The sequence below is a fragment of the Schistocerca cancellata genome, chromosome 4 (genome assembly GCF_023864275.1).
Source record: "Schistocerca cancellata isolate TAMUIC-IGC-003103 chromosome 4, iqSchCanc2.1, whole genome shotgun sequence".
Taxonomy (NCBI): domain Eukaryota; kingdom Metazoa; phylum Arthropoda; class Insecta; order Orthoptera; family Acrididae; genus Schistocerca; species Schistocerca cancellata.
Window position 1 is genome coordinate 102,915,283 of NC_064629.1, and position 18,995 is coordinate 102,934,277.

Below are 18,995 nucleotides of genomic sequence, written 5' to 3' on the forward strand. Positions count from 1 at the left end.
GAGAAAATGCGAGCTAGAGCATTGGTCGTTGCCGCAGTGGTAGGCGACGTGCAACGGACAATGAAAGGAAAGTTAGAGTAGGCGTCAATAACAAGAAGCCAGTAAGTATCTAAAAAAGGTCCTGCGAAGTCAGCATGAATATGCTCCCAGGGCTTCTCTGGCGAAGGCCACGGTGACAAAGATGACTTCGGGGCAGCGGCCTGTGACGCACAAGGCCCGCAGGCAACGACCATGTGTGAGATTTCAGAGTCGATGCTGGACCAGTACACATGACGGCGTGCCAGAGACTTTGTGCGAGAGACACTCCAGTGCCCTTGGTAAAGGAGGCGCAAGACCGAAGCACGCAAAGACGCAGGTACCACAACACGCGGCGAAGCATTGTCGGTGGAAAGGAGGATAACACCATCCCTAGCCGTGAGGTGGTAACACAAAGCGTAGTAGTTCCGCAACAGATCAGAAGTCTTAGTGGACGGATGATCTGGCCAACCCTTCTGAATACAGTGTAAAACCCGGGAGAGGGCAGGGTCAGAACCCATAGCAGCCGCCAGCCGTCCCCGGTGATGGGGAACCCATCCACAGCCCGCTGCTCAGCAACATCCAGGTGGAAATACAAAAGTTCGTCCCTATCGAATGCCAGATCAGGACCCATGGGAAGGCGAGACAGTGCATCAGCATTCACATGTTGAGCCGTCGGCCGGAAATGAATCTCATAATTGAAACGAGACAAGTAAAGAGCCCAACGCTGGAGGCGGTGTGCAGCCTTGTCGGGAAGTGATGTTGATGGATGAAACAAGGAAACAAGTGGTTTGTGATCTGTAACAAGATGAAATTTGGATCCATAGAGAAAAACACCAAACTTATGAAGAGCATAAATAATGGCCAAAGCTTCTTTTTCAATTTGAGAATACTTTTGTTGGGCATCCGTGAGCAATTTGGAGGCATAAGCAATGGGTTGTTCAGAACCGTCAGAAAAACGGTGCGCAAGGACTGCACCAACCCCGTATTGAGAGGCATCTGTGGCAAGAACAAGATGTTGGCCACGTTAATAAGTAGCCAGGCACGGGGCCTGTTTCAGCTTAGTCTTCAATTTCTGGAAAGCTGCATCGCATGATGCAGCTCAGTGAAAAGGCACATTTTTATGCAACAGGCGATGCAACAGCTGAGCCACCAAAGCAGCAAACGGTAAAAACCTGTGATAGTATGCTATTTTCCCCAGGAAGGCCTGCAGTTCCTTAACAGGTGTAGGGCGAGGAAGGGCATTGATTGCAGCGACAGTTTGCTGAAACGGACGAATACCATCCAGAGAGAGGTGAAACCTCAAGTAAGTGATAGATACCTGAAAAAATTTTGATTTCTGAGGATTACACTTAAGACTGGCAGTCTGTAAGACATAAAAAAGTGTGCAGAGATTCTGAAGATGTTCTTCAGTGGTGGAGCCAGTGACAACAATGTCATCCATGTAATTTATACACCCAAGGACAGTGAGCAATAATTGTTCCAAGAATCACTGAAAGAGAGCAGGGGTGCTGGCAACCCTGAATGGCAATCGTTGGTATTGATAGAGGCTGAAAGGTGTGTTAAGGACCAGAAACTGCCGGGAAATAGTGTCGAGAGGAAGTTGATGATAAGCTTCTGACAGGTCAAGTTTAGAAAAATACTGACCTCCAGCAAGTTTAGTGAACAATTCTTCAGGTCGAGGCATAGGGTAAGTGTCGATAAGGCATTAAACATTTACAGTTGCCTTGAAATCGCCACAGAGATGAATAGCACCATTTGGCTTATCAATGACAACGACAGGAGAGGACCACTCACTGGAAGTGACAGGATGTAAAACCCCTGAAGCAGTGAGACAATCCAGCTCTCGTTTGACCTGATCATGAAGGGCCCCAGGAATGGGCCGAGCCCGAAAAAAACTTGTGCAGAGCAGTGGGTTTGAGAGTGATGATGATGATGATTGGTTTGTGGGGCGCTCAACTGCGTGGTTATCAGCGCCCGTACAATTTCCCAACCTTTGCTCAGTCCAATTTCGCCACTTTCCTGGATGATGATGAAATGATGAGGACAACACAAACACCCAGTCATCTCGAGGCAGGTGAAAATCCCTGACCCCGCCGGGAATCGAACCCGGGACCCCGTGCTCGGGAAGCGAGAACGCTGCCGCGAGACCACGAGCGGCGGACAGGGGGGGTTTGAGAGTGATATGAGCTTCAGAGTCATTTGCATGGCCTAACCCAGGAGAAAAAAAGGGACGAAAATATCGTCGACAAGGAATCCAGTTGAGCATAAGGAATAGCATCAGAGACGATATTGACAGAGTCATCTATGGAGAACCCAAAAACGTGAAAGGCATCAAAACCAAAAAGATTCTCCACGTTACTATGGTTGACCACAAATATGGGAACAGTGTGAACGACAGATTTGTAAGATACCTCAGCATCAAATTGTCCAGGGGACTGATGACCATAGATGGTAAGTCCCATAGTGCTCAGAGCCATTTGAACCAGCCATCAAATTGTCCCAAGAGAGAAATCTTCTGCTTATTGTACGTCCATAATTGCCTAGTGACAGGTGACAGGATTGGAGAACCCAACTGAAGATACGTCTGAGAATTGATGATAATGGCAGCAGAACCACTATCCACCTGCATGCGAACATCTCAACCAAGATTTGGACAGTGAGGAATAACTTCCCTGAAAGGGAAGAAGTACAATTGACAGACAACACAGAATCAGTGCCATGTTCATGAACATCATGTATGCGGTCAGATTTGCAAACGGATGACGCATGACCGTGGGGTGTTTTTTTTCTTTGCATTTGTGACACACAGCCCAACGTTGTGGACATTCCTCTCGTGAATGTTTCATAGAACACCATGGACATGAAGGAAGTTGCCGTGGGTTTTGCTGCAATTTCTTAGAGGTTTGTTTATGGTTAGGCCGAGGCTGCACTTGGGAGCGTACTGCAGCCATGTCGGCCAGCGGGGACCCACCACATGCTTCGTCGACAGCACACAGAGGTTGTATTTCCCCGATGTCACCGCATGCCTCTATTTGCGCTCCAGAGGTGTGAGAAATTTCAAAAGACTGAGCAATGGATAGGACTTCATCTAGAGTCAGATTTGCCAACTGAAGGGCACGTTGCCTAACTTCTTTGTCGGTCGCCGGCCGGATAATAGCATCCCGTACCATGGAATCGGCGTAGGATTCTTTGTGAACTTCAGTAACAAATTGATACTTTCTACTGAGGCCGTGAAGTTCAGCAGCCCAAGTGCAATAGGATTGATTTGGTTGTTTTTGACAATGATAAAAGGCAACATGAGAGAGGCTACCACATGCGTATGCTTTTGAAAATAAATGGACAGAAGTGAGCACATTTCAGCAAAGGACAAAGATGCAGGATCTTTCAAAAGAGCCAATTGCGACGACAACCAATACATTTGAGGTGAAATCCATGAAAGGAACAGAGACTTACATGTTTGGTCGTCCGTGACATGAAATGCCAAGAAGTGCTGTCGAAGATGTTTTTCGTAATCAGACCAGTCTTCCGCCGTCTCGTCGTAAGGAGGAAAAGGAGGTAGAGACAACGACGAGAGATGCCCCGCATTTGATGCCGCGACGAAATCACGAATTGCATTCGTGAGAAGCGTTTGCTGTTCTATGAGACCTTGCAATAGTTGCTCTAAAGTAGCCATGGAAGCACGTGGGTCAATGATGAAAATTAAAAATTCACTACCTCGTCGCCAATTGTTTTAACTTCAAGTTGAACAAATATATTTCAAGGACGACGCAATACATGAAAGTCACAGATCAAGTAAACAGAGTAAGACATGTGTCACTTTAACAGTCAAATCATAACTGAGTCCAAGTCTAGCGGCCGCTGGCTGGCTGGCTGCTTAGGTGGCGCTGCTGCTGCATGGCTGGCAGACAGCGCCGCATGTAGAGGACGCGTGTAACTGTGCGGTGGCACTTCGAAAGATCAGCGAGTCACAACATAAAGACTACCTTTCCTTAGCCTATCTTGTAAGATAAGTTGTAAGGTCAGTATTGCCTCATGTGTTCCTGCATTTCTACTTGCATATTGATCAAACCTAAGGGTAACAAATCTAGTAGCCAGCCTCTGAATTTCTTCGATGTCTTCCTTTAATCCAAGTTGGTGGGGATCCCAAACACTCAAGCAGTAGGGCCTACTCAAGAATGTGTCACACTAGTGTTCTGTATGTGGTCTCCTGTACAGATGAACCACACTTTTCTAAAATTCTCCTAATAAGCCAAAGTCTACCATTCACCTTTCCTTTGTTCCATTTCATATTACTTTGCAGTGTTATGGCTAGGTGTTTAATTGATGTGACTGTGTCAAGCAGCATGCTAGTAATGCTTTATTTGAACATTATGGGACTCTTTTTACCTACTCATCTGCATTAACTTACATTTTTCTATATTTAAAGGTAACTACCATTCATCACACCAGCTAGACATTTTGTCTAAGTCATCTTGTATCCTTCTGTAGTCACTCAATGATGAATCCTTCCCATACATCACAGCATCATCAGTGAACACTGCAGATTGCTGCTCAACCTGTCCATCAGATCGGTTATGTGTATGGAGGATAAGAGTGGTCCTGTCACATTTTCCTGGGGCACTCCTGATGATATCCTTCTGTCTGATGAACACCCACTGTCGAGAACAACATACTGGGTTCAATTACTTGGGAAGTCTTTGAGTCACTCACATATCTGGGAATCTATTCTGTATGCCCATACTTTCATTAATAGTTTGCTATGGGGCACCATGGCCAATGCTTTCTGGAAATCTAGGAATACAAAATCTGTTTGTTGCTCTTCATCCATTATTCTCAGGATATCATGTGAGAAAAGAGCAAGATGAATTTCACAGAAGCTGTGCTTTCTAAACTGCAGTGATTTGTGGATGTAATTTCCAATTAAATGAAATTTGTTGTATTAAAATGAGAATATGTTCAAGAATTCTGAAGCAAACTGATGTTAAGGATATTGGTCTGTAATTATGCAGATCAAATTCTTCTTATACACAGGAGTCACCTGCACTTTTTCCAGCTGCTTGCTACTTTGCACTGGGTGAGAAATTCATGACAAATGAAGGTTAAGTAAGGGATCAATGCCATACAGTACACTTGGTTAAACCAAATTGGGATTCCATCTGGACCTTGTGCCTTGTTTGTTTTCATTTCTTTCAGTTGTTCGTGTATACCAGGGGATGCCTATTAATGCCTGTTACTATGTCCAGCATATGGAAGTCTGTCTGATCATCAAACAACAGTATGTTTGTTCAATCCTCCTGTGTGAAAAATTTATTAAATGCAAAATTTAGTGCGGCCCCTCCCACCAGAGGTTTGAGTCCTCCCTCGGGCATGGGTGTGAGTGTTGTCCTTAGGGTTAAGTTAGTTTAAGTAGTGTGTAAGTCTAGGGACTGATGACCTCAGAAGTTTGGTTCCTTAGGAATTCACACAAATTTGAACATTTTTACAAAATTTAAAATTCAGCTTTCATTTTGTTATCTTCTATTGCCACCCCAGAGTCGTTGACGAGCAAGTGTGTAGAAGCCTTTGCCCCACTTATTGATTTTACCTGTGACCAGAATTTCTTGGTTCTCGGCAAGATATTTTGCTAAGATATGACAGCGATTGTTGTACGCATCATGCAGTGATCTTTTTACAGACTTATGAATTTCACCCTGCTTTCATTTCTTTTCAGATGTGCGTTGTCTAAAGAACTAAGAGTGGAACAGTCTTTGCTCCCTCAGCATTTGCCATATTTTTGTTATTAAACCACAGTGGGTCTTTTCCATTGTTAATCTGCTTTTTTATGTGCCTGTCAATTGTTCAATATCTCAGCTACATGGTCTGTGGCTACCCATACACCTATCATTTGTTTTATGTCCGATTCTCATTTTTGTGGTCTCATTTGTGATATTCTCTACTTATGTGGGAGTCATGATGCAAGTATAGTCCATAGTATTCTCACAAAAGGCAGACTTATTTAGCTGTCACAGTCATGTGCAACTGACATTCCATAGAAGTTGTTAGCAATCATCATCTATGCTGCCATCAGTAATATGTTTCACTTTTGTGAAATGTTCTGCCTTGCAATTATGAGGAACAATATTGCATATAAACCAAAGGAGCACATTTCTCCTTCCATAGTTCTCAAAAAATTTGAAGTACTTTTTTATTAGTCTTGCTGTGAATGATCATGAAATTGTGGCACCTCTGAGCCAATAATTTTACCTATATGTTACTTTAAAAAGCTCTTATTTATGTTGTTTTGTCATTTACCTTAAAATCTTACCATTGCTTCATAAAATCTGAAATAATGCTGTTAGAGATTCCGTATGCTTTGATTTCTTTCTTTTTTTATTTTATTTTTTACTCTCAGTGGCACTAAAATGTCAAGTAGTTTGTTTACCTTTAACCTAGTGAGTTGTATTCAAATACCCTACTGATTGCTGTGAAATCAGATTTCATACATATTGGCTAGTATGACTGTCTAACATATCAGCTAGTATCATTAGTAGGTATGGTAAACCTCAAAACAATCATCTAAATGGAGAACAACACAACACTTTTTACACTGCCATGCACTTTCCCTTTTATTCATCTTGAGTAGCACAGAACACATGTATTTGTGACACTTCTTTCTTGTTAGTTTAACTTTTGTTTTTGCCTGGAGTCGCATAATGGTGGTACTCACTGATAGTTGCCCAAGCACAGAGTACTCGGGTAGCTGTGCACTCTCTAGCAGCTGCTGTCCAATGTTGATTGTGAAGTTGGTGTAGCAGATTTGTTTCTTTCCACTGATGTTATGATACATAATGAAGGAGGTGAAAATATGCATATCGAGAAGATAAAAAAAGGTCTTTCTATACTCCTTCACTGTGTGTTGCATGATTAAGAAGTGAGCTATCACTCGGTCTTGAAGGTCTAGATCACCCATTCTCTACTGACGCTGAACATGCAGGTTTTATCACCACCTCTCTTGATGTCTTACTTTTTTTTCCTCTCAGTTTGCATAATGTCAGCAGATTTATGATGACTGGACAGGAATCAACGTCTTTGTTATCACGCCACTTATCACGTAATACACAGTTGCAGAACCATCTGTCATGCTCTGTACATTTCAGGTGGTGGTTTTTTTTCCCAGTCAGTGCCTACAACATTTGTCTGTCTGTGAGTCTTCTAAATAAGTCACATAAAGAATATCAGTTATCTGTTAACAGTGTGTTACCTTTATCCAACAATGGTTCACACTTCTTTAGCACTACATTTGTACTGGCTGGAAGATTAGGATCTGTCACAACATCATCAGTATAAATTCTGAAAGAGAGACAGTAGCTAGAACTATGTAGATTCACAACATGGCCTTTCTATGTTGGCACTGCAAACACCTGAAATCCATTATTCTTCCCAAGGGCATGCAGCTCTTCTTAATGTTAAATGGCGATAGCATCATCTTCGGTAAAATATTCTGGAGGTAAAATAGTCCCCCTTTTGGATCTCTGGATAGAGACTACTCAGGAGGCTGTCATCATCAGGAAAGATGAAAGAGGCATTCTACAGGTCAGAGTGTGGAATATTATATCCCTTAATTGACTACAGAGGTTATAGAATATTTGAAAAAAAAGGAAATGGAAAAGTTGAAGTTAGATCTAGCGGGAATTAGTGAAGTGTGGTGGCAGGAAGAACAGGACTTCTTGTCAGGTAAGCACAGGGTTATCAACACAACATCAAATGGGGCTAATGCAGGAATACAGCTAATAAATAATAATGAAATGGGAATGTGCATAAGTTACTTTGAATAGCATAGTGAACACATTATAGAAGCCAGACAGACACAAAGCCAACACCCACTACAGTAGTACAATTTTATATGCCAACTAACTCCAAGATGATGATGAGATTGAAGGAATGTTTGAGAAGATAAAAGAAATTTTTAAAATAATTACAGGAGATGAACATGTATTTGTGATGGGGATCTGGAATTAAATAGTGGAAAAAGGATGAGAAGGAATAATACTAGGAGAACATGGCATGACACAGGATGCTGCGTTTTGGAGTTGTGGACACATGTTGTAGTAGCAAAAATATGTAAGTGGAGCAGACATTGATTGGGGGATCACCCTAGGAAGATACGGGCTGCAAATGGGGAAATCTACTGAGATAAATGACTTTGACAAAAGGAAGATTATTATTACGCAGAGCCTGTGAGCGAGTATTTCAAAAATGGTGAAGCTTTCTGTGGTTGGTTGGTGCTTTATGGCACAAAACTGCTAAGATCATAAGTGCTCGTATCGTAATGTAAGAAAAAACAAGTACTAAATAAAAAAAAGGCAAAAACTCAATCAAGAAACTTTAAAACAGAAGCAGCTAAGGACAAGGAGAACCCTAGGGAAAATTTTCTCAAAACATCGTTGAGATGGCGGAGGTTCAAATTTGCTTCACCATGCCGCTGTGGCAAATAAAAAGTAAGACATGATTGACAGAATGCATGTCATCTGCTAAAACATCTGATAAAGTAGACTGCAAACATACACGTAAACACGAACAGTTAAACAATGGGCACTGGATCAGAAAGTGGTGCCCTGTCAAGGGTTGAGAGCAGTAGGCCCAGCGTGAGGCAGGCTTACCACTTAATAAATAGTGGTGACTCAAATGACTGTGTCCTATATGCAGCCAGGCTAAAATGACCTCCTTATGACATTAGGGCCGAGAGGAAGTCACCATGCTATCGGGAGGGATTTAATGTCCTGGAGTTTGTTCCCCTAGAAAGAACATCATTGTGTGCTCCAGAGTGATATTACATGCTGACACAGCGACACGATCATCCAAGGAAACAGAATGACTTGAAGGCCAAGGGAGGAGAGCAGCTTCCTTAGCAGCAGCAGCAGCCTTGTTCTCTGGCACGCTGACATGACCAGCAACCAACAGGAACACCTCATTGCCCCCCCCCCTCCCCACACCACAGCCACACACACAATAAGCAAGTGGAAGCATTCTTGGATACACATACTAAATGATAGACTGAGAACAGCGCGTGAAGGCTGTGAAGAGCACTGAGAGAATCTGAGTGGATGACACCATTTGGAAGCCCATGCTGCTGGATGTACTGGGTGGCCTCATAAAGGGCGTAGAGCTCCGCGGCAGAAATGAAGCACTGATCAAGAAGCCAATATTGAAAAGGATTATTGCCAAGTACAAAGGCACACCCAACACCATGATTGGTCTTGGAACCATCAGTGTAGACGAATGCACTGTCCCCAAACCGCATGCAAAGTGCGAGATACTTGCTGTGATACACCAGGTCAGAAGTATTGACATTAAGAAGTGAATGGAGTCCAAAATGAACACATACCTCAGCATGAAGCCAGAGTAGTGTAGAGATTGCACCCACAGGGAACATGGCAGGGAGCATAAAGCAGAACTCTTGAAGCAACAAATGAAGGCAAACTTAGGGAAGCAACAGAGAAGCTGGGTGCAGCCCATACTGGCAGTCAAGGGAATCATCAAAAAAGGGAGCATAGGATAGCTGACTGGGCATAGGACACAGATGGCTCATGTAACGACTACGAAGAACATCTCGTTGGTAGGACAACGGCAATACAGCAGCCTAACCGTAAAAAGTCTCAATAGGACTAGTATAGAAGGCACCAGTGGCTAAATGTATCCTGCAATGGTGGAGTGTGTTAAGATGACATAAGATAGACAGACATGTGGTTGAAAATATGATATATCCATAATCCAGTTTTGAATGGACAAGGGACCAGTGTAAATGGAGGTGGATGGTCTGATCCGCTCCCCACGAGGTACCACATAAAACACGCAGAACACTGAAGGAACAAGTACAACAAGGTGCTAGGTAAGAGATGTTTCCTATCAAACATGAGTACCTAGAATTCTGCAGTGTCAGCGAATGGAAGAAGGAATGGGCCAAGACATGGAGCGGGAAGAAACTCCCTGTGCTGCCAGAAGTTCATAAGACAGTCTTGTCAGCAGAAAAGCAGAAGCCATTGTTGATGCTACACAAGTAAAGATGAGTGAGACATCACTGAAGATGCTATTCAAGTAGACAGGTTTGTTGAGAGCTGCAGTAGATCACAAAGTCATCAACAAAAAGAGAGTCCAAGATACCTGGTGGGAGACAATCCATAATAGGGTTAATAGCTATGGCAAATAAGATGACACTGAGCACAGAACCCTGAGGCACCCCGTTCTCTTGAATGAAAGTGTGTGACAGAGCTGAGCCCATATGTACCTTAAAACCATGGTCTTTCAACAGTTCCCCGATAAAAAGGGGCAGGAGACCCCAGAAGCCCAACTTACACATAATATTGAGGATGCTATTTCTCCAGAAGGTGCCATACACCTTCTCCAAATCAAATAACATGGCCACAGTTTGGCACTCCCACAAAACATTGTTCATAATATGAGTTGAGAAGGTGATGAGATGGTCAACTGGAGAGCAGTGCCTACGGAATCCACATTTGGTGTCAGTGAGGAGATTCTGAGGCTCGAGCCACCACACCAGCTAACCATTAATCATATATTCTGTCACCTTGTGGATGCTACTGGTAAGGGAAATTGGGTGGTAGCTGGAAGGCAGATGTTTGCCCTTACCAGGCTTAGGTATGGGAATGGGAATGGCCTCACTCCAGCATCTGGGAAATGTGCCATCTGTCAAAATGCAGTTATATGTATGGAGGAGAAAGTATAGGCCCTCAGGAGATAAGTGTTGCAACATCAAAATGTGAATGCCATCCAGGTGGAGCGGATGATGGGGATGAAGAAAGTGCATGTTTAAGCTCCCTCATAGTAAAAGCAGTGTTTTAACATTCATGATCCTGAGAGGAGAAAGATATCATCCTTGCCTCCACCACCCATTTCAGAGGGAGAAAGGCAGGATGGTAGTGGGTGGAACTCGAAATGTCTGCAAAATATTGGCCCAAGGTGTTGGAAATATCAAGAGGGTCTACAATGACATTGTTTACTGTGATCAGACTGGGAACTGGGTAATGAACCACGGTTCCCGAAAGCCAACGGAGATTACCCCAAACAACAGAAGAGGGAGTAAAACTGTTGAAACAGCTTTGAAAAGACAGCCAACTAGGTTTTTTTTTTTTTTTTTTTTTTTTTTTTTTTTTTTTTTTTTTTTTTTTTTTTTTTTTTTTGTGCTCCCTGAAAATGTGGTGACACTACGCTTATAGCTGTTTATAATGGATACAATTTGCCATCACGGGATGGCATTTAGAAACACAGAGACCATGTCTCTGTGCGCAGAACACGTTGCAACATGCCTCAGTCCACCAGGGGGTAAGAGCATGTTGCGGTGAGGGAGACGTACGAGTTATGGAACGTTCTGCAGTAGTAAGGTTAGTGTTTGTGAGGTATTCTACCTGGTCATCAATGCAGGGGAAATGGTGTTCATTGAAAGGGGCCAGTCAGCTTTGGAAAGCTGCCAGTTGGTTGGGTGCACAGATGAGATAGGCATTAGCAAATGAATGACACAGGGGAAATGGTCACTCAAGTAATTACGTGAGGTCTTTTGGGAACCAGAAGATTTGTAATTGCAGTGTGGTGTGGTGCAGCCTGATGCCATGTTCTCACAAAATGTGTCCTTGATATTGTACTTAATGCGCCTTTCTTTATTACATTTTAAATTTTTTTCTGTGACAGGGATATCATCCAGATAGTTCACAGCATTAGTAGTTTTCTAAGTAAGTGTTATAAGTATCGTTGGAACAAATGCAGTGGAGTGGCAATCCCAAATGGTAATCTCTTGTATCAGTAAAGTCTAAATGGAGTATCAATGACTAAAAATCATTGTGCTTCTTCACCCAAAGGTAAATTTAAAAGGCCTCCATCAAATCAAGTTTTGTAAAATATACACCACCAGCTAATTTTGATGTTAGTTCTCCCAGTTTTGGAACTGAATAGGAATCAATTATGGATTGTGCAGTGACTGTCACTTTGAAGTATCCGCAGATCCGTAACGTGCCATTCACTACTGGTAATGGATTCTATAGTACCATTTTGTTCTGGGTGATCAAGTTCCTGTTTTACTTCATCCCTTAGTGCGAAGGGAATATTGTTTACTGTCAGAGTTTTGACACAGCATTCAGCTTCAACATGATGTGTGCTTTGTAATTTTTAATACTACTTCTTGTGTGTGAAAACAATATTATCACATTTTTGCAACAGTTTTTGTAAATTTTTGTTTCGATTGTCAATGTAAAGCTGATTTGCTCCTCCTTGAACTGTTAAGCCTTGAGTAAATAAAGGCAAAGCAAATTTGTTGCTTTCTGTGGATTGGTAACTATGAATCTGGCCTGTTTGGTAAATTGCTTGTATGCAACATTGTCAAACTGATCTTTTACCTGAATTTGTTGGTTGCTGTAGCTAAACAGCAAATTCTGAAATTTAGTTAATTCTGTCAATACTAATTTCCTGTACATTAGTAAATTAAGTAAATAAATTGACAAGCCTTTCCAATTTGAAATGTGAATGACACTTTATTATCTATGAGTGTCACAGGTAAAGCCTTGTCATATACTGAACAGATAGCATTCACTTTGCTTCTTGTCCATGAAAGTCCATTGATTTGTTCATGTTCATTGTGAACATCATTTGAAGGTTTAGTGTAAATCACTTTCATGTGCCTGAGTGTCTTATTACATTGCCTGATGTGCTTAATGTTACACACTTCGAATTTGCGTCCTGACTTGTTGCGATCATTGCATTGTGCATTTTGAAAGAAATGATCTTTGCACTTGTGTTTAACTCCACAATGGCATAATATTTTATTTTTCTTTAGGGAATCTGCTTCCGATCTGTTGTTTCCATTTGCTGCCCCATGATGTACACTGGCAGCTGTGCCATTGACTTGGCCATGCAAGCCAGTTATGCATTGTAAATGTGCAAGTGTCTCCAGACTGTAGCACATCTGCTGTTACTAGCCTTTGTTCATGTGCCCAGATTAAAGAAAAACAGTAATGCAAAGATGAATTATTGAAGCTAAGCAGGTTTGCAAGTCTTTCTTTAATTTATTATCAGGCAAGTCAAGTGCATGATAAGCATGTCATCAATGAGAGAATCAGCATAAGATTTTTTACACCTGTCTTTTGGAACTAAAACTGTCAGTCTCTATTTAAGGCCTGTAACTGTGCTAGACACTCTTCATAACCTTCATTTTGTTTCTTAAAGGATTGAAAAAATTTATGCATAGCATGGACTTGTGACTCAGAGTGTGATTCTAACTTATCCTTAATTTCAGCATAGGAAAGATCCACAAGATGAATTTCAGGACACAATTTCCGTATAGGTTTGAAAACTTCTGGCCCAATATTTTCAGTGAGTAAATGCTTTTCATTCAACATCACCAGATACTTGATGTGAGATGAAAGTTTGCTTTAGTCGTGAAATGTAGTTACGCCAGCCTTCTGTTTTCTGGCTGAATGCCGGTGACATCTTAAGGTGTGTCCACACTACTCATGCTCGCGAGACTTGTGCTCATTAGACTACCCCTGTTGCTTGCCAGGCTTTGACTTGTGAGGATCTGCTCCTTACCTGCAGTCATGACGAATGCCAGCTTCCCGATTTAAAAATGGTTATAGCAAGTGTCAGCTTCCTTGTGATGCACCTATTAGCTCAGGAACAAGATATAAGAAGATGCATCAAAGACCAAAGAAAACACAGGTGGTGGATGACCACAGTTTTCGGAAGCAGGAAAAGATATGGTGGGAGTGATTTGATGGACGACTTGCATGTTGAAAACATAAATTTCAAGACATACTGCCATATGTCCGCATTTAATTTTGAATATTTGATAAATTTGGTTGGACAAAACATGCAAAGGCTGATATTTGCAGTGCAGAAATTCACAGAGGCCTTCAAAGTGAATCATTTAGGAGCAGTCACTTCCTCAAATGCAGTTCCAGACTTCCTAGGCTCATTTTTCTTCTGGTGGCTAATAAGCTGATCAAACAATGGTAACTCGAGGTAGGAATATCAGCAATATGGGAAAGACAGTTTGCTATTTACCATAAAGAAGACATGTCAAGTTGCAGACAGACACAATTAAAAGACACTCACATAAAGCTTTCAGCCACAGCCTTCGTCAATAAAACAACACACACACACACACACACACACACACACACACACACACACACACACAAGCAAGCACACTGCATGGGCACACGAGCGCCAACTCCAGAATCTCAGGCTGGAATCATAAGCTGGTCTTTTTTTTTAAAATTCAGCCATACCCATGAAGAGTATTGCCGTGATGGAATCTCACACTTCTCCCTTTTTATTTTATTTTATAATGGGAGTTTGTGGCATCCTACAACACAGGATATTTTTCATAAATGTGTATGAATTTAATAGTAAAGTCATCAGTCCACTCCATTTTAAAAGAAAACATGATGTCCACAACATAGAAACAGAAAAAAATAAAGACCAAACTGGAGAAGTGCAGTGAGCCAGATGATGAAGGCTTGTCACTGTCCACACCATTCGTGCAGCTCCCTGTGCATCCCTCTGATATACTGACAACAGGCGGAGCCAGCCAAGCCATAGGCTTGGTTAGGTTGCAAGTCCATCTTGTGGAGTGTCCTTGGAGCCTACCTCTGTCCACATTGCTCATAAGGCTCAATTCTCTAAAGCACATGAGTCACATGAGTAGTGTGGATGCACCTTTAAACTTTCCTTGACCATTTTCTGTGTCCGTTTCAAGTTTTGCCAGGAGTGCCACCAGCAGCTCCTGAGAGGCAGACAGCTGCAGCCAAAGGAAGACAACTGGCTGAAGCTTATCAGCTTCAGGTTGACCCATATCTGAAGAATACAACTCAGAACAGTATAATAAATTCTTTGAGATCTTACTGACAAAGAAAGGGAGTTAACAGCCCACAAACAATCATATACAATTGCAAAGGCCACACTAATTCCAGTGTGTTGCAACAATAATGTTTATATGCACTCACCAGTTTGGTCATTGCCAATGAAAATCTTTGTAGCCAATTTTTATTATAGTATGAGCAATGTCTCTTTCCAAAATTCCATGGATTTTGTCAACACAAGTAATACGGGTAAAATGAAATGATACAAGTAATAGGCATTTCCTACAATATATACAGATATACTCAGCTTTGAGTGATGAGTGGTAGGTGGCTCTGTAGGTAACATTCTACACACTAATCTAACTTAACACAGTGAAAGAAAACTGTCTAATCTATAGAAGTTCAGTCTGCACTACTGTAACTAACAATTATTTAGTTCAGGCTCAAGTTTGAATAACACTTTGACACTCAGTGTTTACTGTCCAGTATTGGTTGATTAAAGTGGCTGTACATTACAGTAGCAACTGATGATCTTCATCAGCTGGCAATAACTGTAAACATTGGTGAGAACTGTTGCTGGCAATGAACTGGCCAAGTGTGGTTGTGCATCCCAATTTATCTGTAGCCAGCAGAATGGTCTCCAACTGTGATCCAATTGGAGGATGTAGAAAATAGTTCCTGGTGTCAGTACCATCTGTTTCAGCTAACATATCCATATTTGTGTGGAGTGAGGTCATCAGTTGAATGCATAAATAGGTTCTTGTTTGTGTCTGCTATCTACATGGTGACTGATTGGAACTCTGGGGTGCCAGGTGTGGAGATTGCGTGGTTGCTATGTACACATCAAAAACAAACATAATTTCATTACAAGTGTTGCATAAAAGATTAAATGTTTATTACTGAATGCTGATGTTCTTGGGATGTTAAGTACATAGGCTTCCTTTTCACAGGAAAAAAGTGGAAGAACTGTGTGATTATTGTTTTATATATTACTGGTAATTGTCAGTATACACAGTTAGTTCAAGGTAAAAATTATTTCAAGGACACTTAATTTTAGTTTTCATTATGAAACAGTTTATAAATTCACATAGAGTACTCAGTTTAAGACAAGAAAAAGAACTATGGTCATGGCTGTAGATTGGACCAAGAATAAAGCCTTAATAATCTGATATCGACAGTCAATGTGCCTGTATCTAGGATGTTGAGCCAATGTTAGAATATCAGTTCTGCAACCATGAAACTCTTCTCCAGCCAGGTCTACATTCTCATTCTATTTGTCCTTCAATTATAATTTGGATGAAGCTGCAATTCTTGTTTTGAAAATTGTTCCCAAAATGCACTGTTTTCCTGCATTTGATGATGGTTATGACAAAGATATTTGTCAGCATGTTAATGCACATCATCATTGGTGACATGTTCTACTCATGGAATCTGTAATACATTTCCAATGCCATCAGGCTGTTCATAGATGTGATTTTAATTGTGCAAGATTCTATTCCCTACAGCAGTACTGATACCACATAGCACTTTACAATTTGCCATAGTGTGTAAGTTATAGCGTCCAGTTACAAATGATACGAGTTTCAAATACAGCTATTGCAGTGCAAAGTATCTCATTTTTCTGTCAGCCAGCATCATAGGCCTTGCCACAGTGGTAACACCGATTCCCATCAGGTCATGGAAGTTAAGTGCTGTTGGGCTGGACTAGCACTTGGATGGGTGACCATCTGGTCTGCCGAGTGTTGTAGGCAAATGAGATGCACTCAGCCCTTGTGAGGAAAACTGAGGAGCTACTTGATTGAGAAGTAGCGGCTGCGGTCTTGTAAACTGACATACGACCGGGAGAGCAGCGTGCTGACCACATGCTTCTCCATATCCACATCCAGTGATGGCTGTGGGTTGAGGATGACACGACAGGTGGTTGGTACTGTTAGACCTTCATGGCCTGTTCGGGTGGAGTTTAGTTTAGTTTTTAGCATTGTAGGTATTTCATTTTTCTGACTCTTTTCAAGTATGTTAACATACAAGTTAGTTTTCACTAGTGGAGATAATTTTGTTCAGAAGAATCTGAAGGAGTTGGGTTGGGTTGTTTGGGGAAGGAGACCAGACAGTGAGGTCATCGGTCTCATCGGATTAGGGAAGGACGGGCAAGGAAGTCGGCCGTGCCCTTTCAAAGGAACCATCCCGGCATTTGCCTGGAGCAATTTAGGGAAATCACGGAAAACCTAAATCAGGATGGCCGGACGCGGGATTGAACTGTCGTCCTGCCGAATGTGAGTCCAGTGTCTAACCACTGCGCCACCTCGCTCGGTAAAGCTGAAGGTCTCACATGTTATCTAGTGTCACAGTGTAATCTATGTAAAATGGATATTGGTTAAATGGGGTCTGTCAGTGGTGTTCACTTCTTTGTTGTTGGTATCATCAAATGCTTAACAAAAATTGCTCCAGAATATATGTTGAAGAATTTCAGAGATAATATAAACCCTTGCCAGACAAGTTTTAGAATTCTGATATCATCCAAAATGTGATCTCATTGAATTCTTAGTAATTATTCCTTTACTGCCACTGCACAGAAATCAATTTATGTAATTAGCTTCAAGTTTACTTATTATTTTTCACTATTTACACAATGTCACCTCTTTTCTTGTGTGTTGTGATGTATATGTTCCATGAATCTCTGAAAAGCAGAATTATGCTGGTTTTATTGTGTGTCTACAGAGCAAAGTCCAAAGTGTATTGTTTCAGGCTAAAAAGATGGAATGACATGAAAATCCAGTTCAAAATCCATAGTTCATGTCACAGCAATGTACTTCTCTGCAGGTTTCAGACAAAAGGAACATGAAAGAGAAGTTGTGAAGGGAGGTAACAGAATATGACTGCAATTTAACAGATAGCAGAGGCATTGAGTTACTGAGAGGCACACACAGAAGAGAATGAAAACTTTGCTAGTTTTCATCTTCCACAGCTCTCACAATATTTTATCAAATTCTTGTAGTACTTATATCTATATGCAATCACAGTATTAATATAATTATTATTTAATGCATTAGCTGATTTCAGTTTCAAAAGTTTAAATGATGATACCAGACCTAAACAATCTGTTACAGGTCCAGAGGCAAGATATCATTGTGCAGGTGGCATGTCCTCCACCCAATGGCACTGCTGCCCTCCTTTATAGTGGACTTATACCTGGCAAGCCAGAATATGCACTACCACTTACAGTTCTTGTTTTCTGGGTTGTGTGCTTCCTGTTAGCAGCAGCCAGCTTCCTCATATGCCGGCATCAACCACGTCGCCCGAGAACAAATCCTAACAAACCGTAAAAATGTTACTACAGTGGAACTTCACTCAGTGAAATACCTGTGCCACACTATCTGTTCCATTTTGTAACACTCACTCTCAAAACAATTTTAAATAACTGTGAGGCTTCCTTTCTGCCAGCAATTTTGTAAATTTTTTCTATTATTTATCAATATGAATTGCTGTAGATATATCTCAGTTTATTCAAAATGGGAAGTTACCATATTACCATTCATAACTGGATGTGTATAACTAATCATCAAGTGTATGCCACTGATACATAATTTATTTAAGTGAAACTAATACTTTTAATAAGTATCATTGACAGTAAAAATGGGTTTTTATACTGTAATTAATTTGTGTGTAAAAATACAGTTGTCCTTTTTTGTATAAAATACTCTACTGTTAGATAATTACTTTGTAGAATTTAAATTAATTACCATTCATATCATTTAAAGAAGCTTCTTGTGTTGTAATGCACTCTCCATATTATCTCCTTCCCCCTCCAAATCTGTTAACGGTACTAGTCATATATTTGATCTTAAGATAAATTCAAAACATCCCAGGATATTTTTCTTATTTTTTAACAATTGAATAACAGCTGAAAATCTCCTGAAAAGCCTTTCCATTCTTTTATACTTTTTTGTGTTACTTTCAGCCAAACAAATACAGAAGCTGAATCATGGTAAGTCTACAAAAGATTAAGATTGAGAAAATGGTTAGATTTCAGAAAATTCTGAATAGTATTTTTTTTTATATCTATAATGAAATGATTGAATGTAACAGCTTACCATATAGTTAAGACATTGACCAGTGGATAAGCAGATAAGC

At 41.1% G+C, this 18,995-nt stretch overlaps 1 protein-coding gene across 1 annotated transcript in view; it reads left to right on the forward strand.

Annotated features, from left to right (window-relative positions):
• The window catches only part of LOC126184511 (ATP-binding cassette sub-family G member 8), a 322,638-nt gene extending 303,914 nt beyond the window's left edge, over positions 1 to 18,724 (forward strand). Inside the window, exon 17 of the mRNA XM_049926904.1 lies at positions 17,972 to 18,724. Within this exon, the coding sequence (XP_049782861.1) occupies positions 17,972 to 18,187 (216 nt within the window). The 3' untranslated portion in view covers positions 18,188 to 18,724. The remainder of the gene's footprint in view (positions 1 to 17,971) is intronic.
• Positions 18,725 to 18,995: the final 271 nt, after the last annotated feature.